The sequence below is a fragment of the Dromiciops gliroides genome, chromosome 6, assembly GCF_019393635.1.
Source record: "Dromiciops gliroides isolate mDroGli1 chromosome 6, mDroGli1.pri, whole genome shotgun sequence".
Classification (NCBI taxonomy): Eukaryota; Metazoa; Chordata; class Mammalia; order Microbiotheria; family Microbiotheriidae; genus Dromiciops; species Dromiciops gliroides.
The window spans coordinates 152,557,578-152,576,324 of NC_057866.1; the positions used below are offsets into that span (position 1 = coordinate 152,557,578).

Genomic DNA, 18,747 nt, shown 5'->3' on the forward strand with positions numbered 1-18,747 from the left:
CTTAAAGGAATAGAGAAATGGGAGTGGATCAGGTGTCATGGGCAGACTCCAGCTCAGTAACTTCTTCCTCAAGAATCTGGGTTTTCACAGATGTGGCTGCTTCCTTCATCTATGCAAATTGCAACTCCCTTTCAACATGAGAGAACATTTTGCTAGCTGGCCCAAAATGCCATTAACCTGTGAGCAACCCCATGATAAGTCTTTCAAAACAGAACATCATGGTTTGACTAGTCCTCAGAGGGAAGTGCATCAACCACTCAGCCCACATTCAAATGCTTTTTAGCTTAGTAATAATATTAATATTTAAAACAATCACAGATATTTAAATAGCCCTTTAAAGTCTGCAAAGTGCTTTTATATACATGATCTCATTCGAGCCTCACAATGAGGCTGCTATTATAGATACTATTATTCCCATTCTATAGATGAAGAAACTGAGGTTAAATGATGGTAAGTGAACTTGCTCAGAGTCACAACCAGTAAGTGTCAGATTTGAACATAAGTTTTACTGAGTCCAAGTTTAGTTATTTTATATCTGCTACACCATGTCACTAGGGCCTACAGGATGGCAGCATAGATTTCAAGAACCCAGGATCATCTCCAAGCCATAATGAGGCTTCAAAGGAGAATTCTGGTGGCAGATTCCAGTAACTTTAAAATCCATAAATCTTGATAAAAGCGTTACCCACTACAAGAGAAAACAAATGCTCCAATTTTTCATGTTTCTGCATGAAAAAACATAGCATGCTTCCTATATGTGTATGTATGTGTGTATAACAATCTCCTAAGGAAAGCATATTTCTTGAGATGCTTTTAATAATAACTGCACTTTGAAAGAATACTAGGAGAAACTTTTTGAAAATTTGTGTCAATTTGACCCCAAAAAATCTACTTGGTCCCTTGAGGTATTCTTCAATTTCATTTTTTTCTTAATTTTTCAAAGATCTTATTACACACATTATCCTATATAAAGCATAACTGACAGAGCAGTCATTATTCCCATATTACAGATTGGGAAATCCAAGCACTCAAAGGTGATGTGATTTATCATCTCTTTAGACTCCCAGGCTCAGGTGCTGGGTTTATAGTGATCTACCTACACACTCCCTTTAGTATTCAGCTATTATTAGAAGCTTCCAGTTCATGTATACCTTAAGACCCTGTAAGATTTTATTTTTTATAGACAGAAGAACAGAGATAACTTTGTTTGATAATCCTCTCTGGTTACTAATATCAACGGAGGCATAAAACAGAAAGACACAGGCTTGCCAAGGGTCTCTGCTGCTGTCATAAAGGAGGCCCAGCACTAAGTTCAAATAGAAGGATTTTTCCTAGAGATCATAGAATTCAGAGCTAGAAGAGATCTCAGAAGTCATCTTGTCCAAACCTCTCATGGTGCAGAGGAGGAAATGAAGGCCTAGAGAGGTTAAATGATTTGCACAAAATCTCACAGGTAACACATGTGACAGAGTTGTGACTGGAATCCAAGTCCTCTGATTACAGAATCAGTGCTTTTCCACTTTACCCGGGTTTTTTTTTTCTCCTGTGGGAATGGGGATGGAGTCTCTCTAAAATGCTCCCATTTTCAAACGGTTTTGTGTTGCTTGCCTTATAGCCTCCTCAGCTTGGTTCTGGTCTACTTTCCCAGAAATTTGACATTATTCTCCTTCATTCAATTTATCAATCCAACTATCTGCATTCAGGAGTTAGCACTCACTATAAGTTCCAACAAACTAGACTACTTGGAATTCCATCTCCCAAGTTTAACTTAACTATCCACAGGAGAAAAATCAAGTGGGTGATGGGCAATCAACAGACTGCAGTATATTACCAGTGATGATTTGGAGGACAAAGACAGGGAAGGGGGGTAAAATACTTCATCCAAGGGATTTATAAAGAAAAAATGAGGAATATCAGACAGCCCTAGGGCTACACTGGTACTCTAGAAGAATCGAGGAGCCCAGTACGTTGTCTGGAAAGATTTGGGGGGGAAAGGATAGACGGGTTACTCTGCATCAATGAGATCACAGATCCATCAAAGTATTAAAGTATTAAGGTGCTTAGAAAAGCATTCCGGAGAGTTTATGGCAAGGATGACCCGTCGGCAACTTAATAGAAAGGCCACGGACATGTAATGCGTGCCCCGGGGCTGGGTGACCTTTGCTCTAGTTCACGCTCAGACACACAGAGACCCACACAGACACACGCACGCACTTTCTCTGGGCCCCTGCTGCAGAACCAGCTTGGGACACCCGGCCTGGGGAGAGCACTTCCATTCCAGCGACCGGAAGGGGGGAGGCGTCACTTTGCAAACCCCGAAACCTGCCCTTTATACTCCCAGAAACCTAGTAGCCCGTCAGACTTAATCAGTTAAATATCCTTTCTTGCTAGTACTGTGTAGTTCCCCGCCCGGAAAGCCGAGTCCAGCTGGGGCGTGGAACCCATCTTCCCGGAACACCCCTCCCCTTCCTGCTTGGTAGCAGCCCATTTCGTCAGGGCCCTGCGCTAGCCCTCCCGCTTAGCCTTCTAGCCTTCGAGGTGCGCCAGGCAGACGTTGCTGCTGTCGCCGCCGGTGGTTCTGCTCTCCCTGCTGCCGCTGCTGCTGCGCCCGCTCCAGCTTCTCTCCGTCCTGCTCGGCCTGGAGGAAGAGAGGAGCTTCAGAGGGGAAGAAGAGGGCTCGCCTCCTACGCTCCCCAGCGCAACTTTGCTCCTGCGCTTGCATTCCCGGCCCCGGCTCCATTGTGCGGGCGTCGGGAGCCGAAGGTGAATGCTGACGGAGGAGGCTGCGGGGGCTGCGGCAGCAGCCCGGCAGCCCTGAGCCCAGCCCCTCCTGCGGCCCCCGCCTCCCCCAGCAGCAGCAGCAGCAGCACTAACAGCCCTCCATCCCTCCATTTTTCCCTCCCTCTCTGGACCCGTGCTCGGTGGTGCCCCGGGTCGTCCGACCGTCCGGTGCCAGCGGCCGGTTCGCGTCCTCGCGGAATGTATCAGAGCCCGACCCGCTTTTGCTCGGCCCTGCTCCAGAGAGACGTGTCCAGCCTCTGCTGCGTATCCTCCTCCCGGCTGCGGAGGCAATCCCCTTCTCCCCCCGCGCCTCCGCGATCCCAGTCCCCTCGGTCCCTGTCTGAGACGGGTGCTCCTCCTCCTCCTCCCCCTCTCCATCCCCCTCTCCATCCCCCTCTTCCACCACCTCACCTGGCGGCGACCGAGCTGGCTTCTGGTCCCGGGAGTGCATCCTCCAGGACAGGTGAGTGCGTGGAACGTTCGCGGCGGCAGGGTTCCTTTTGTGGAACTCAGCCAGCCCGCGAGTAGAACCCCCGGGACAGAATGGAACGCGCGTTCTTGCCCTGGCGACTGGGAGACGCCGGGGAATGAATGGGAAGCCCCTGTCTGCCTGCCAGTCAGCCAGCCTGGCTAACCAGGCTGAATGGGAGTCAGATTCTCTCTTGGAGAAGTCCGAAATCACATAATCAAAGCTTGTTTGTTGTTGGACCCTACCTACCTTTGCTTAGGTCTTACTTCACACATGGTAAGAACAGGAACAGGGTGTCCCTTATTCGGTACTTGGACACAGTGGTTTCAGCAATGGGTTTGCTCTGGGACCTTTCTTAAATTTCCTCTTTGAGAGAAGACAGTGTATTTCTCAAAACTGTGTTGGTTAGCTCTTCTATACATCCATAGCTGTAATTTAGTGTTTAATATCTTTTCTGCGGTGATTGCTCTGAGGGTAAGTTAAGGCTAGCGTGTTTGATTCTGAAACAATCATTTATCCTACTTTTCCCTGATTTAGTCTCAGTAGCATGATCCCATTTATATGACAAATATTGGCCGTGTCACCCTAGGCAAGTCATTTAACCTCCATGCTCTGGGCAACAGAGACTATAAATTGCAGAGAAGGTGCCTTATTAGAGGGAGTCTCATTACTTGGGAGTTCCCCCTATGCCAGTGAAATCACATGTCCAGTCTCAATCCCTAATTTTTAAACAATGAGTTTCTTTTGACTACTATTTAGTTACTACCCTACTTACTGATGTGTATCTAGTTTAGACTAAGTCATTTTGCTGGTGTTGGATTAGTGAGTATTTCTGATGATCTTCCTCTTCATTCAGATCATTGTTCTTGGTTGTTCATAGTTCCCTGATTAAGAATTTGTAAAGGTTGAAATGTCTATATCCTGAGAAATTTTTTCACAGTTATCTTAATAAAACCAGGAACTTCCCTTTCCTTTTGTCTCATTCCACCTGGGGGGAGGAGCACACTGAAGGGTCTACTAGTCCCATACCTAATAAGCATATTTTTTTTTCATTTGAGAGATTGTTTTACTTTATAGGATGGGTCTCATTTGTCATTAACTTTCCTTCCTGTTAAAACTAAGGTATTGGTATGTAAGACTTAAGAAATATGTGAAACAATTCTTTGGAGTTTCATTTCCAGCCTCAGTCCTTAAAAGGGACAAGTCTGCCAAAATTGCAGAACTGGGAAAATGTAGTAAAATAAATGTAGCTTCCTTTTAGTAACTAAAAATTATCGTCTTAGGTTGGATGTAGCAAATGCTATTTAAATGTGTTCTGAAATTGTTGATAAATGTTGGGGGAGAATATAACATTTCAGGGTAAGAATCTCATTCAGCAGTAACTTTAAGAATGAAGCTGTTGAAAACCTTAAATGGACACCAATGTTGCGTTGTTGTTCTGAAGGAAGCTTGTGACGTCTGTAAATTATAGTTGAGCTACTCACACTTAGTGTTTCTTTCCTGGCATTGTGGCAAACAAACCTCTTAACACCTTTTTGTAGCCCACTAGGAGAAGCCTGCACTTTAGGCCAACTTGATGCTGTAGAAGAGGATGCTTGTCTAGTCATTCCCTAGGAGGCAGAGACAGCCTTACCCCACACACACCCACACCCCCTACCCCCCACCCAGCATTGGGTGAAGGGCAGGAGAGACAGAGTAACAGTTATTAAAGAGGCATCCTGCTTATGAAAGGAGAGTTAATTAAGACATCCAATGTTGTCTTTTTGTTAGTGTGGGATGCTTTTCCCTGGGAAATTGAAAGGAGTCTTTACTGTGGAAAAGATCTGAGGTCAGGAAAAGGAAAAGAAGGAATCTTGAAACTAGAAGAGACCTCCATGCTTAGACTCATGTGGAGGGCTGCCCTAAACAGTGAGCAACTATGAAGAAGAAAGAACTGTTTAATCAGTGTGCCAGACCGTTAAACAAGGACGAGCTTTGATGGACTCGTGGAGGGTTGCAGCTTGAAGGGACCTGAGAAATCATGCAGTCTAGCCCCCCTTCATTTTACAGAAGAGAGAATTGAGGACTAGAGAAGGGAAAATTACTTAAAAGGCCTGATGAAGCAGCACAACTGTAACTTGAATCCACATCCCCAGACTGCTGAGTCCAGTCACTGACTTTGTTAGGTGTAAAAGATACAAAGACCCCTCCTCCTCCCCCCCACCAAAAAAGGGAACAGTCTATACTGGAACTATTAGAAAGCAAGCCTTGCAGCTTCCAGTTATTTTTTACATGTTGATTTTTCTTTAAATAGTCATTTCCTTGTTTGAAATCTCTCTAAAGGGAACGGTTTGTACCATGTATATTACACTAGTTAGATTCCCCTCCCCCCTCAAGCTATTGATCCCATCCTTGTCTGTTAAGTCCCATTAAGATGGTACATCGTGGAACCCCGAATTCCACAAGGCTCTGGAGCCCAAGCTCTGTCAGCAGATTCTATCCACCTGGAAAGGCTTTAAGTATGAGGTCTGAAGAGGAAGTGAATGTCTCTTGACAAGCCTAGCTAAAACTCAAGAGGATGGTTGAAGATTCATGGATGTTTTACCCTCAACATCTCTTGAAATTCATCCACTAAGTTATAAAGTAAAGGTACCAGCCCTGATGACATCACCCTTCCTTGAAGGATGAACTCAAAATGCTTGTCAATTCCATTTTACCTCCATCTGGTGTTGGGATTAACATCCATTCATTCATTTATTCACCCACAACTGTGCAGCACCTGAAGTATATAAAAACACATTGAGGGCTGTGGGCTTAAGTTATATAAGATAAAACCCCCACTCCAAGGAACCTCAGCCAAGGTAAGCTCAGAAAAAAGGGACACAAACAAGAAACATATACAAAGGTGTCACAAAATGATTGCTGTGGGGTGGGGCCAGGCCAGGCTCCATTCAGGAAAAGACTTCATATAAGGGATGACTTTTGAGCTGGGCAGGGAAGGATGAATAGTGTGTCAATAGATATAGACTGGGGGAAGGTGATTTTTTTTTTTTTTTTTGGTGAGGCAGTTGGGGTTAAGTGACTTGCCCAGGGTCACACAGCTAGTGTTAACAGTCTGAAGTCAGATTTGAACTCAGGTCCTCCTGAATCGGGGGGGGGGGGGGGACTGAAAAACAACAAAAAACAAAACTATATTTTCATAAGTATTTCAATATAATTGATTTCTTGGTTGTCCTATGTATTTTATTTATGCATTTAAGCACATTCTCATGAGGGGTTCATAGGTTTCACTAGACTGCCGGAAGATTCCATAACACAAAAAAAGTCAGTCAAACTTTTATTAAATGCCTGCTAGGAGCCTTGCACCATTCTTAGTACTGGTGATACAAAAAGAAGCAAAAGACAATCCCTCCCCTCAAGGATCTCACTCCTCAGTGCATCAGAATCAGATTAAACTGTAATTGGGAACACCTTAAAATAAAAATACGATGCAATCTAGATAATGTTAATTTATGGTTTTCTAAGGGGGGGGCCTGCGGCTGGGATCTTTGTCTGGAGTTGTGGCCCACCTTTTTATTTGAGTTTGACCCAACTGCTCTAGGGATCCAACTGAACCTCATACTACCCACTTCCGTGGACTCTTTGTTCCCACCAAACTGGTCTTCTACACACACACCCTAATGATCTGTATCCCCATCTGCCATTCCCCATCACTAGACCTTCTTCTGTTAAATTCTTCTCAAGCTTTTAAAGCCAAATGAAAATTCTTTCTTTTCATCTCACCATGACCATTTCCCCTATTTGGACCCCACCGAGCACTTTGTTATACACCTCTCTGATAACAATTATTTATGCTCCTTGTTCATTATCTGTGTGTCTATCCTACTGAGTTCTATGAGGACTGGGACCGTATTTCATCGAAATCTTGTGTCTTCCTCAGCCACTAGTGCTGCACACAGTAGGAATTCAACGTTTGGATTGTCAGATGGGCCTAATAGTAGAATAGAATGGAAGTTCTTTGAGGTTAGGGGCAGTTTCCAGTCTTTCTTTGTACCTCCCCTCCCCTTTCCCCCTACAGCCCACTTAACAGGGGCTTAATAAATGTTTGTTGAATTCTATTGATGTTGATACCGTGAATGACGCATCTGTGAACAAGCAATCATTGGAAAGAACAAGACATTTTGCAACCTTAGAGAACTCTATAAATGTGAGCTTGCATTATTACTTCCTCTTGTTGATAACCATTTTCTCTTCACCTTCCTGCATTACAGTCATGATTTACAGACTATAAACCCCAGGATTGTCACCTTTGACAGAACTCGAGGTCAATAAGCAGTTTGCCTAAAAAGCAGATTACTTCAAGAGTGCTGGACAAAATGCAGATTAGAGAAAAACTTTGGCCTTCATATAGTGCTCTTGCCATACTTCCTCCTCCTCCTCTTTCTCATCCTCTTCCTTCTCCTTCCTTCTTCTCCTCTTCTTCCTCCTCCTCCTCTCCACCCATGACAAAGGCATTGGCTGCATTATTCCTCTTGTCACTTTCTTAGTACGAACCTAAAGGCAAATAATGTCTTGGTTAAGCAGCCAAACTTAGTTTGTGTGAGTCAGCAACTTGGGAGGGAGGGGGAGGTGATGGACAAGGTTGTGATTTATCCCTAGTTTTGTTGAGAGTAAATTGTTCTGGCCTGTGGGAGGACTGTGTCCCTAGCCTGCAAGCATTATTCATGAGCTCTCTGGCTGGATAAGCTTTTAAGTTGGGTTCTTTGTTTTATAAAAGGATAAACACTCTGTGAACCTCTGAAACATCTGGGAGGTGATGTGGTGTGAATGCCTGGAGATGAGAAGAGTAGAAAGATAGCTTGATAGACCAAGGTTACAGATAGAGACCTGGAATATGGTTCAACCTTACCCCCCCACCTCTGATTTTACAGAGGAGGAAACTGAGGAAATGAGTCACTTACCACTAGTAAGAAACAGAAGCAGGATCCAAACCCAGGTCTCCTGACTCTGGCATCCACATTCACTTCACCACACAGTAGTCCACCAGAGTTGGTTCTAGAACCAGACAGCACCCTGTGTGACCTTGCTTCAATTTGCCTGCCTCCAGATTTTCTAGAAAAACATATAGAGATTATAACACCTACAGGACTCTTTATCCTCATCACAAGAAAATGAAAAGAGTGAGAGAAATGGTTATCAGCCAATCTACAAACATTCCTTGGTCACGAGCAGGTCTTTCCAAACTTTTCCTTTAGAGAAAATTTCCCTAAAATAAGAACGGGGAGGAGTGGGGAGCCTAAGCTTGGAGATCTCCTTCCCATGCTATTCACTCCCATTAATGATCCTTCCAGGAATCAAAAGGGGAGGAAAAATTGTCCAAATGGTAACAGGTCTTTGGGGGGAGAAGGATGTCAGCCCTTGGAAGTCTTCAATAACTAACTATACCTTCCTTAGCAGCACATGATCCTAGATTTAGAGCTGAAAGAGACCTTAAGGAATAATCAATTCTAGTGCCTTGGGTTATTTATCGCATTATCGATACTTCTTTAGAAAAAAAAAAGTTATTCTCTACCCCATAGGATACTTAAGCAAAACAATTGACCCTGTTGGATTATATGAGCCTCATTCCACAAATGTCGTACACCCACTCGTTTAAAGGAGAGAGACACCTTTTTTTCATCAGTCCCCAGAGTTGAGAGCTCTCATTTTACAGATGAGAAGATTGAAGTTGAGATAGATGAAATAACTTAGGGAAGGATGCACAAAAAGTAAGTGGCAGAGCTGGGATTTGAACCCAGGTTTTCTGACTCCTAATGCAGTGCTCTTTTAGTTGGTCAATTAACTAGCAATTATTAAGCATGTGCATTTACCAGGCACTAAGCACTATGCCTTGCAATCTATTCCAATATACCTGGGGAAAGAGATGGGGGGGAGTGATGATGAGGAGAGGGGCCCTTCTGTGGGCATAAAGATATGGTCCCTACCTCCGAAAAGTCCATATTCCATGGGGAGAAGGAGTAATAACAGAAATGAAATACTAATCAGGCATTCCATTTTGTGATTCAAAGAGAAGAAAGGAGTAGGGGTTGCCTAGAGTAGCTAGGGAAAGCTTCCGGAGAAGCTTGGAGATAGACGAATTCCAGGTATTGAAACAGCATAAAACATCAGCACAAAGATGGAAAAGAACATGGGAGAGGGTGTGGAGCAGATCATTTTGACTGGGGAGAGTGTGATGTTAGTTTCTGGCTAATCATGGTACCGATAAAATGGATCAGTGACACTCTTGAATGCCAAAGACCAATCATGGCCGTGGGCTCACAGTTGATATGCCCTTGGAAGAGTGGGTGTTCATGGGGGTGGCAATCAACTCTGATTGGTTAACAATGAGAGAATGAATGGGGGAATGTAACTTTGTCGTTTACTTCTAAATGCTCAGCCAAAGCAATCTAATCAAAGAATTTATTCCCACCCAAACCTGTGTAGAGCACAGTGGGCTTCCCCACCTAGGTAGGCTCTGTACAAGATTGAGAAGAAAGTTAATTCAGTCTCATTATCAGCAAGGTCCTTCAGAGACTGAACAACCTAGAGGCTCCTGAAAAAATCCTGCTCCTAATTCAATAATTGATGATTAATATGAGAGAGAAATAATCGTTTCTCTCAAGAAGAACGTGCCTCCTGGGGAGCCTTGTCCAAGGTTGGGAAGGTGTGATCTGACCTCATTTGGGAATGCATTGAAAGACAGGCAAAAAAATTTGGACTTGATGAGGTAAGGATTGGGAGGCATGAAGGGTCTTGAGCAGGGGGTGTGGCATTCAAGTTCACTCAAACCTTACGTGCTTTCTGTGTTCAAAGGCAGAGGCATTGTGGACTAGTGGACATAATATTGTCCCAAGAGTTAGAAAAACCTGGGTTCAAATCATGCCTCTAACATAAACTGTGGGACCCTGGACCAGTCATTTTACTGCTCTCAAACAAGTTTCTTCATTCATAAAATGAGGGCTTTGAACATGAGGACCTCTAAGGTTCGTTCCAGCTCCAAATTTGTGTTTGTCTCATCCTATGAAATGGAGTTAAGTAGGGAGTGCATTCCAGGCATAGACAACAGACTTGTGCAGGTGTGCTCAGACGAGTTGTCAGAGGGAAGTATCTGGTATAGCCGAGTTTGCTAGAAGTTAAGTATAGAATGTATTTCAGGGTGCACAGGTGTACTGAGACAAAAGTTGGTGTATCAGATAAAGGGGAACACCTGTTATATTCCAGTGTGCCTGGAGGTAGAGAATTTGAAGGGGATTAATGTAAAATTAGGCTAGAAAGAACTAAATAGGGGCAGCTAGGTGGCACAGTGGATAAAGCACCGGTCCTGAATTCAGGAGGACCTGAGTTCAAATCTGGACTCAGACACTTGACACTAGCTGTGTGACCCTGGGCAAGTCACTTAACCCTCATTGCCCTGCAAAAAGACCAAACACACACACACACACACACACACACACACACACACACGACAAAGAAAGAGCTAAATAGTGCAGTGGATAGAGGGATAGAGTGCCAGGGCTGGTGTCAGGAAGGCTCTTTTTCATGAGTTCAAATCCAGCCTGAAACACATTAACTAGCCGTGTGACCCTGGGCAAGTCACTTCACCATGTTTGCCTCAGTTTCCTCATTTATAAAATGAGCTGGAGAAGGAAATGGCAAACCACTCCAGGATCTTTGCCAAGAAAACCCCAAATGGGATCACTGAGTCACACACGACTGAGTCTTCTTGAAACTACAAAGGATGTAAGTGGGCGATGGGATCCACACATAAAGGATTTGCCCTAGGCAAGGAGAACACATTAGAGATTGGTAGATTGTGGAGGAAAGATGTGTGAGGGATATGAGGTAAGGAGGAGGGGAGAAAAGGGAATCCTCAGGGAATGGCTGGATTTCTTTCCAGAAGTATACATCCTTAGAGCTGGAGGGTTGAGTTTTGGGAAGCATTTAGAATAGAATAGAATAAGATTTAGAATAACTACGTGCAGATCCAGTCATAATTGACTGGAATTAGGGAAGAACCATTGCTCTCATTGCCTTGTCCCTGGGAGGGCCAAGTTGAGATTAGATAATAGTGTCTCCAGAGCCAAAAGAGGAGAGAATACCCAGGAGGAGAAGACAGGTGTCAAGCTTAGAGACAGATGTTCAGCAGGATGAGAATGGAGGCGGTGGATTTAGCTGCTGACAAGTTTCAATGGAGTGAGTCGGTGGTGAGAAAGTAAAGGCCACTATCTATACGCCAGGCCTTCTTAAACTTTTTCCGCTTTCCCTTTTTGCCCAAGAAATTTTTACAGGACCCCTGGGCATATAGGTATATAAAATAGACATCCATAATCTTTTACTGTTGCCAAATTTTTCACGACCCCTACAGTTATTCAACCCTATGTTGGGTCACGACCCACAGTTTAGGAAGCTTTGCTATTGACCACTCTTCCTTCTTGGAGTATGGCAGCAAAAAGGGAAGAAGAAATGCAGGACTATAGCTTGAGCAGGGTCAAATGAAGGGTGTTTTCTGTGGGGATTTTAAAATTAGAGTTGGGAGAGACCTGGACTTGTTTGTAGACAGCAGGAAGCGAGTTAGTATGTAGGAAGAGATTTTAAAATGATAAAAGGGATAATCTATAGGACAGGTTCCTGGAAGAGAAGTTAATTGATGATAGAGGAGAAGGAGGATTATTTAGTTTCAGAGGTAGAATTGGATCCCTCATCTTCCTGACTCCCAAGGGCAGTTTTCTATCTACCATGACAAGGTGCCTCTTAACAAAGCAAGGAAAATTCAGTATCAGTATCTCTCTTTTTAATTCCTTTCAACCATTCATTAAAGCGCTGGCCCTTTGCCGACAGGGATAAAAAGGGGATGCTGTCCTTTGCTTTCAAAGATCTTACAAAGTCAAGGGACCGGTTCCGGTCTCTGCTCCTCTCTGCTCTGCTATATGCTTCCTGGTTTTTTTGTTTGTTTTGTTTTATTTTGGTGAGGCAATTGGGGCTAAGTGACTTGCCTGGGGTCACACAGCTAGTAAGTGTTAAGTGTCTGAGGTCGGATTTGAACTCGGGTACTCCTGACTCCAGGGCCAGTGCTCTATCCACTGGGCCACCTAGCCGCCCCCTATTTGCTTCCTGTTTAACCTTGGGTAAGTTACTTCTGAGGGTCAATTTCCTTATCTGTAAAATGAGAGGGTTGGACTAGTTGACCTCTGAGTTTCCTTCAGCTCCAGGTCTATGATCATAGGGTTGAATATTAAAAGAGAAACTTGCTCAGTGATAAGGGTTTAAACACACACACACACACACACACATTAAATTGTTCAGTTTTCAAGAATATCATCCTCTGTAAGAGACCCTCATTGCAAAGTGAGATAGAATAAATGGATAAATATCATTATGACATGAAACTTGTAAGTTGCAAGGTCAAAAGAGGGCTGGGATTTGGAGTCCCAGTTTCCCTCAGCATGATTCTTTAGAAGTGTCTTTGCAGGGGCAGCTAGGTGGCGCAGTGGATAGAGCACCAGCCCTGGATTCAGGAGGACCTGAGTTTAAATCTGGCCTCAGACACTTGACACTTACTAGCTGTGTGACCCTGGGCAAGTCACTTAACCCCAATTGCCTCACCCCCCCCCAAAAAAAAAGTGTCTTTGTGGTGAATTCAAATTGAATCAGGAACAATGGCAGGACAGGGCCTATTTTGGACCATTTAGGAAAGATTCAGTAGCTGGATTTGGGAAAGGCCCTAGGAAGTAAAGATCTAGTTTTTCCCCCTTTACAAAACAAGGGCAGTTGATTGATGGGTAGTACAGATGGAAAATTCTATTTTATAAATTGTTAAACAATCTTCCCTTGTGATTTAAGAATGCTGCTGGATTATGGGTGCCATTCATTCATTCAACAGTCATTAAGTATTAAATGCTTCCTATCTGTCAGGCACTGTGTTTAGGTTCAGTAGATACAAAGAGAGAAACAGTCATTCCTACGCTCAGAGGACACTTTTTAACCGTGGAAAAGAACAAGCGCCCAGATAAGTAACCTCTGTGTGTGTGTGTGTGTGTGTGTGTGTGTGTGTGTGTGTGTGTGTGAGAGAGAGAGAGAGAGAGAGAGAGAGAGAGAGAGAGAGAGAGAGAGAGAAAGAGGGTGTGGAAAGAAGGGAGGAGGGGTTCAGGAGAGGCCTTTTGTAGGAGCTGAGCCTTAAAAGAAACTAGGGATTCCACGAGGTAAAAGGGCCCATATTCCAGACATGAGAGACAGCCTACACAAAGCTCCAGAGGTGGGAAATAAAATGTACAGGGAATAGCACTTAGACCACTTTGGCTGAACTGTAGAGAACACGAAGGGGAACAAAGCCTGAAAAAAGGTAGGGCTGCAAACAGCCGAACATAAGATATTATATTTTACCCCAGAAGCTGTGGGGGACTGGCAGAGCTTCTTGAGCAGAAGATTACAATGGTCAACAGACATGCACAAAAGAAAACAAATTAGAACCCAACCACCACCACATCCATTTCCTTAGAATTGGTGTAAATGGAGTGGCCTGGCTCTGGCTCTTCTTTCCTGCGTGGTCTTGGGCAGGTTGCTTCACTTGACTCATCTGGATGATGAAGAACTTTGACCAGATGGCCTCTGTGCCCCTTTCCATTTCTAAGTCCTGTGATTCCAAGTTATGAAATTTCAAAATCATGTGAGAACCTTTGTCCAACTTCCTGAAACGCCCTCCGTCTAAGTCAGTGCTTCATTCTCCCCCTTCCTTTCCCCTTAGCAGCATTCATGACTCATTTTCTCATTCTCTTTGTCTTCAAGATGGTGAGATGCCCAGATAGGAATGAAAGCTGCCGAAAGGAAGCCTCATTTGGGACTTTAAAAAAAAATGATATCTTACCCCCTCTCTATGGCATTTTAAGTTTGTGAAGGACTTTGTATGGGATATCTTCTAACCCTCACAATTTTTGTGAAGTCGGTGCTATAATATCACCCCCGTTTTATAGCAGAGGAAATCGAGGCTGAGATCCAGAATCCAAAGTGGGGTTTGAACCAGACCTTTCTGGCTCCCAAGTCCAGTGCTTTGTCACCTCTGCCAAGTTGTCTCTTAGAAGTGACATATTTTAATCCCCTGAGAGCTACGTCCCCTTCTGGTCCTTTTGCTTTTTTTTACTGAGACTGGTTGAAACATCTTCCGTGGTTTCGTTGCTTGCTGTGGCCAAAGAATCACTTACCTGGTGGCCTGTCTGGTGAGAAGCTTGTTGGAACTGTTGCCAGGAGTACTTAGAGCCTTTCCAGCCTGATAAGACTTAGCTTTTGCTAACTTGGCCTTTGAGATCTTACATGGGAACCCATCTCACAGATGGGACACTGAACGGAGGAATTTGAAAAAATGGTGCAACTTGTATTAACTAGTTTTTGGAGGGGCTCACATTAGTCTATGAGCTCCTGGGAGGGCAGGGACTGCCTTTTTTTTCCCTTTCATTTCTTTGTGTCACCATACTAGGCATGTATTAAAAGCCTGTAGTTAAAAAGTTAAGTGTATATATTGAAGTACTGAGTTAAATCTTTCTCTGTCTGTGGTTGGATCCCATCTACTTTTTTATCTTGTTTTTTGTGGGGGGGGTAAGGCAATTAGGGTTAAATGACTTGCCCAGGGTCACACAACTAGTGTCTGAGGCTGGATTTGAACTCAGGTCCTCCTGAATCCAGGGCCAGTGCTCTATCTACTGCGCCACCTACCTGCCCCCTCCATCTACTTTTTCAAACCAATATCCACCTACCCCACCACCATAGCATTCCGCTCACTATCGATATGATCTACATGTGTTACCAACAGTTTATAAATGGGTTCATGTCTGCCCAGTTTCCCTAAGACCTTGTATTATCATTCTGCCTCACTTAAATCCAATTCACATGCAAGTCATCACGTCACTCCATGAAGTCATTGGTCTTCTTCAAAAACAAACAACTAGTTAAAGTAACTGTCTTTGCAAGAGGCAGTGTGGCATAGTGAATAGAGAGCTTGCCATGGCTTCAGGAGGACTCAGGTTCAAGTCCCAGCTTGGTGTCACATACACACTAGCTCTGTGACCCGGCCAAGTCACTTAACCAATACTCTAGGCAACTCTCTTAAGATTTGGTGGCAGTGACAACCTGCATTTGTATAGAGAGCCTTTCTTCATCTGGAAGATTCTATACTGACAAAATCAGATCCAGGTCTTATCCTAAATTATTTTGCAATGGGCAACTAATCAGCTGGGTTGCTGCACTGACCCCTTTAACATGCATCCCTAAAGCAGCATTATTCCTGATGTAAAAGAACCATTAGTTCTCTTAGTGTACGGCGAGTCTCATGAGGAAAGGAAAAAAAAAACCTCAGAAGTCCTGGCTTTGCCCCCTACCTCAGTTAGAGCTGGTAGGGTCTTAGCCTCAGAGATTACCTTCCAGCTCCTCTGTAGATATCTGAATATTTGTTGTTATTCAGTTGTTTCAGGCATGTCCAACTCTCCACAGTCCCATCTGGAGTTTTCTTAGCAAAGATACCGAAGTGGTTTGCCATTTCCTTCTCTAGTTCCTTTTATGTTTTTTGTTTTGTTTTTGTTTTTGTTTGCTGGGCAGTGAGGGTTAAGTGACTTGCCCAGGGTCACACAGCTAGTAAGTGTCAAGTGTCTGAGGCTGGATTTGAACTCAGGTCCTCCTGACTCCAGGGCCGGTGCTCTATCCACTGTGCCACCTAGCCGCCCCTAGGTATTTGTTTTGTGACAGCCTCTCTTTGTATCAAGGTGTTCTTAGCCTAGTGTCTAGCACAGTACTACATAAATGCTTGTCAACTAACCCTTACTAGCTATGTGACCAACACTAAGTCATGTAAATCTAACCCTAATTTCCTCATCTGTAAAAGAGGCATAATGATACTTGAACAACTACCTCCTGAAAACTGTCATTGTAAGGAAGGAGATTTACATAGTGGAGCTATAAATTTGTTCAAATAGTCTTGAAAACGATTTGGAATTATACACAAAAAGATATTCATCTGTACATACCCTTTGACCTAACTATGTCACCACTACTATGCACATACTGCAAAGGAGTCCATATAAAAATATTGATAGCAGCACTTTTTATATTAGCAAAGACCCAAAAACAATCAGGACTGAGCAAATCATATAAGAATGTAAAGGGGGGGGGGTCAGCTAGGTGGTGCAGTGGATGAAGCACCGGCCCTGGATTCAGGAGGACCTGAGTTCAAATCTGGCCTCAGACACTTGACACTTAACTAGCTGTGTGACCTTGGGCAAGTCACTTAACCCTCATTGCCCCACCAAAAAAAAAGTTTTTAAAAAAAAGAATGTAAAGGAATTATTGGACCATTAAAAAATATGAACATGGGGGCTCAGTGGATAGAGCACCGGCCCTGGAGTCAGGAGGACCTGAGTTCAAATCCCGCCTCGGACACTTAACACTTACTAGCTGTATGACCCTGGGCAAGTCACTTAACCCCAATTGCCTCACTAAAAAAAAAAAATATGGACATGAAGATTTCAGAGTTTATTTGATCTAATGCAATAAAACTCACAAAACAAGGAAAAGAATTTATATTCCTATGAGCTTTAGAATATAAAGGAAGAAAAGCATTTAAAGATTTCAGAGCCCTGTCCAATGCAGTGACCAATAATGTCTTGAAAAGAATGATGATGAACAAAGTCTAATTCCCATTTCTCAAGAAGGAGGTATTAGTGGACTAGAGGTATGCAATGAGACCTATATTTTCCTACATGGCCAATGTGTTAATGTTTTTTGTTTGACTCTACTTTTTTGATATAAGGGCAGGCTCCCAGTGGGGGCTCATTAGTCAATGGGAAGCATCAGTAACTTTTAGAAGCAATTTTTAGAAATGTGAGGAGGCAACTAGGTGGCTTAATGGATAGAGTTCTGGGCTTGGAGTCAGGAAGACCTGAGTTCAAATTCAGCCTCAGACACTTACTAGCTATGTGACCTGGGCAAGTCACTTAACCCTGTTTGCCTCAGTTTCTCATCGATAAAATGAGCTGGAGAAGGAAGGCAAACCACACCAGTATCTTTGCCAAGAAAACCCCATGGGCAGGGAGGTTGTTTACAGCTGAACAACAACAAAAAGAGATGTGAGCTGTCATTTTGGTGAAGTATCAGCACAGCTCAAAGTGTCTGCAATAGGATGTGTGGGGCTTCCTTAACCAGGTAAAATAAGCCAAGGCAGATTTTGTTGGCCAAATGAGATTTTGAGCAGAATTTCTTTTGGTGTCTTAAGATTTTTAATGACTTGCTCAAAATAATTCCAAGCTGTATACATTCACTGTTGCCATCCTTATCTTTCAAGTGAGCATTGTGAGGGTGAATATCTCATTGATGTTAGGAACGCTGCTTTAAAAACTGTTTTGAGATTAATTTGAGCTTGTCTTCCTTTCTGTCTCCTGCCCCAGTTGATAGCAGTTCCTTTCCCCTTATTTTCCCTAATTATCATAGCCAAGTGATGCAGTGGAAATTTGTATGAAAAGGCAGACTTTCTTAGAAAAGGGGTAGCAGTGACCTGTTGTAACATTTTAAGAATAAATACATCACTGTCTTTTGAAATGATTTTGTGTCATATTTGGACATCAAAAAGTCATTTGAATTCAATCCACTGATGAGAAATTTCTGCTTTTAGAGCAATACCCTGATGGGCTTTAAGCCTCTCCCGTTGTACCTGCTGTGCTCAGTGACCCATGTGTTCCACCAATATGCATGATATAAATACTTAACTCTTAGAATGCAGAACTACAGTTATAGTTAAACTTTTCAGTACACAAATGGGGAGGGGACAGTGAACAATGGCCCTTCAATTCACTCCCCCCTTTTTTTCCCAAATAACTCACATTTATATAAGGCTTTACCCATGACAAAGCACTTCCCTTGCAACAAAGCCCTGTGAGAGAGGTGATGTTTGAGTATTATCATCCTCATTTTACAGTTGAGAAAACAAAGGTTCTCCGAGGTTGTAACTTGCCCATGGTCATATAACTAACTAGTGTTGCAGCCTGGATTTCCTTTAACTACATAGTAATGCCTTTTGTTTTTACATCACAATCATTTCCAGATATAACATCTCCCCCACCCCCCACCCCCCACCCCCCGCCCCCACCCAGTGAGCTTTCCTTGTAACTAAGAAAAGGGGTTAAGTAAAACTAGCCCAGCAATCACACCTGATGGACTATGTAACATTCCCCACCCATGTTCCCCCCTCCCCCACCCCCCTCCAGGAAAGAAAAGAGGTAAGTTCCTTTATTTCTTCTCAGGGACAAAGAATGGCATAGCCTTGTTTTGAATTCCAAGTTTCCTGACACTTGCACAAGTATTGCCATTCTTTTTAGGGCATCATCCTATCTCTCTTAAAAAGGAGAGGCCTTCTAGGATGTCCTCCAGAATCCAGAAGATGGAAATTGGGGAAAGGCAGAAAATGGAATGGGAAGGAAGGAAAAAGGAAAGAAATGTGCTTTCAA

The 18,747-nt window shown here is 43.5% G+C and overlaps 1 protein-coding gene across 2 annotated transcripts in view; it reads left to right on the forward strand.

Moving 5' to 3' along the window:
• The first annotated feature begins 2,584 nt into the window (after positions 1-2,584).
• Positions 2,585-18,747, forward strand: part of NOCT (nocturnin) — a 41,607-nt gene continuing 25,444 nt past the window's right edge. Inside the window, exon 1 of one of the 2 annotated variants that reach the window (XM_043973445.1) lies at positions 2,585-3,244. In XM_043973445.1, the coding sequence (XP_043829380.1) occupies positions 2,980-3,244 (265 nt within the window). In that variant the 5' untranslated portion in view covers positions 2,585-2,979. The remainder of the gene's footprint in view (positions 3,245-18,747) is intronic. The other variant, XM_043973448.1, reaches the window with a different exon arrangement.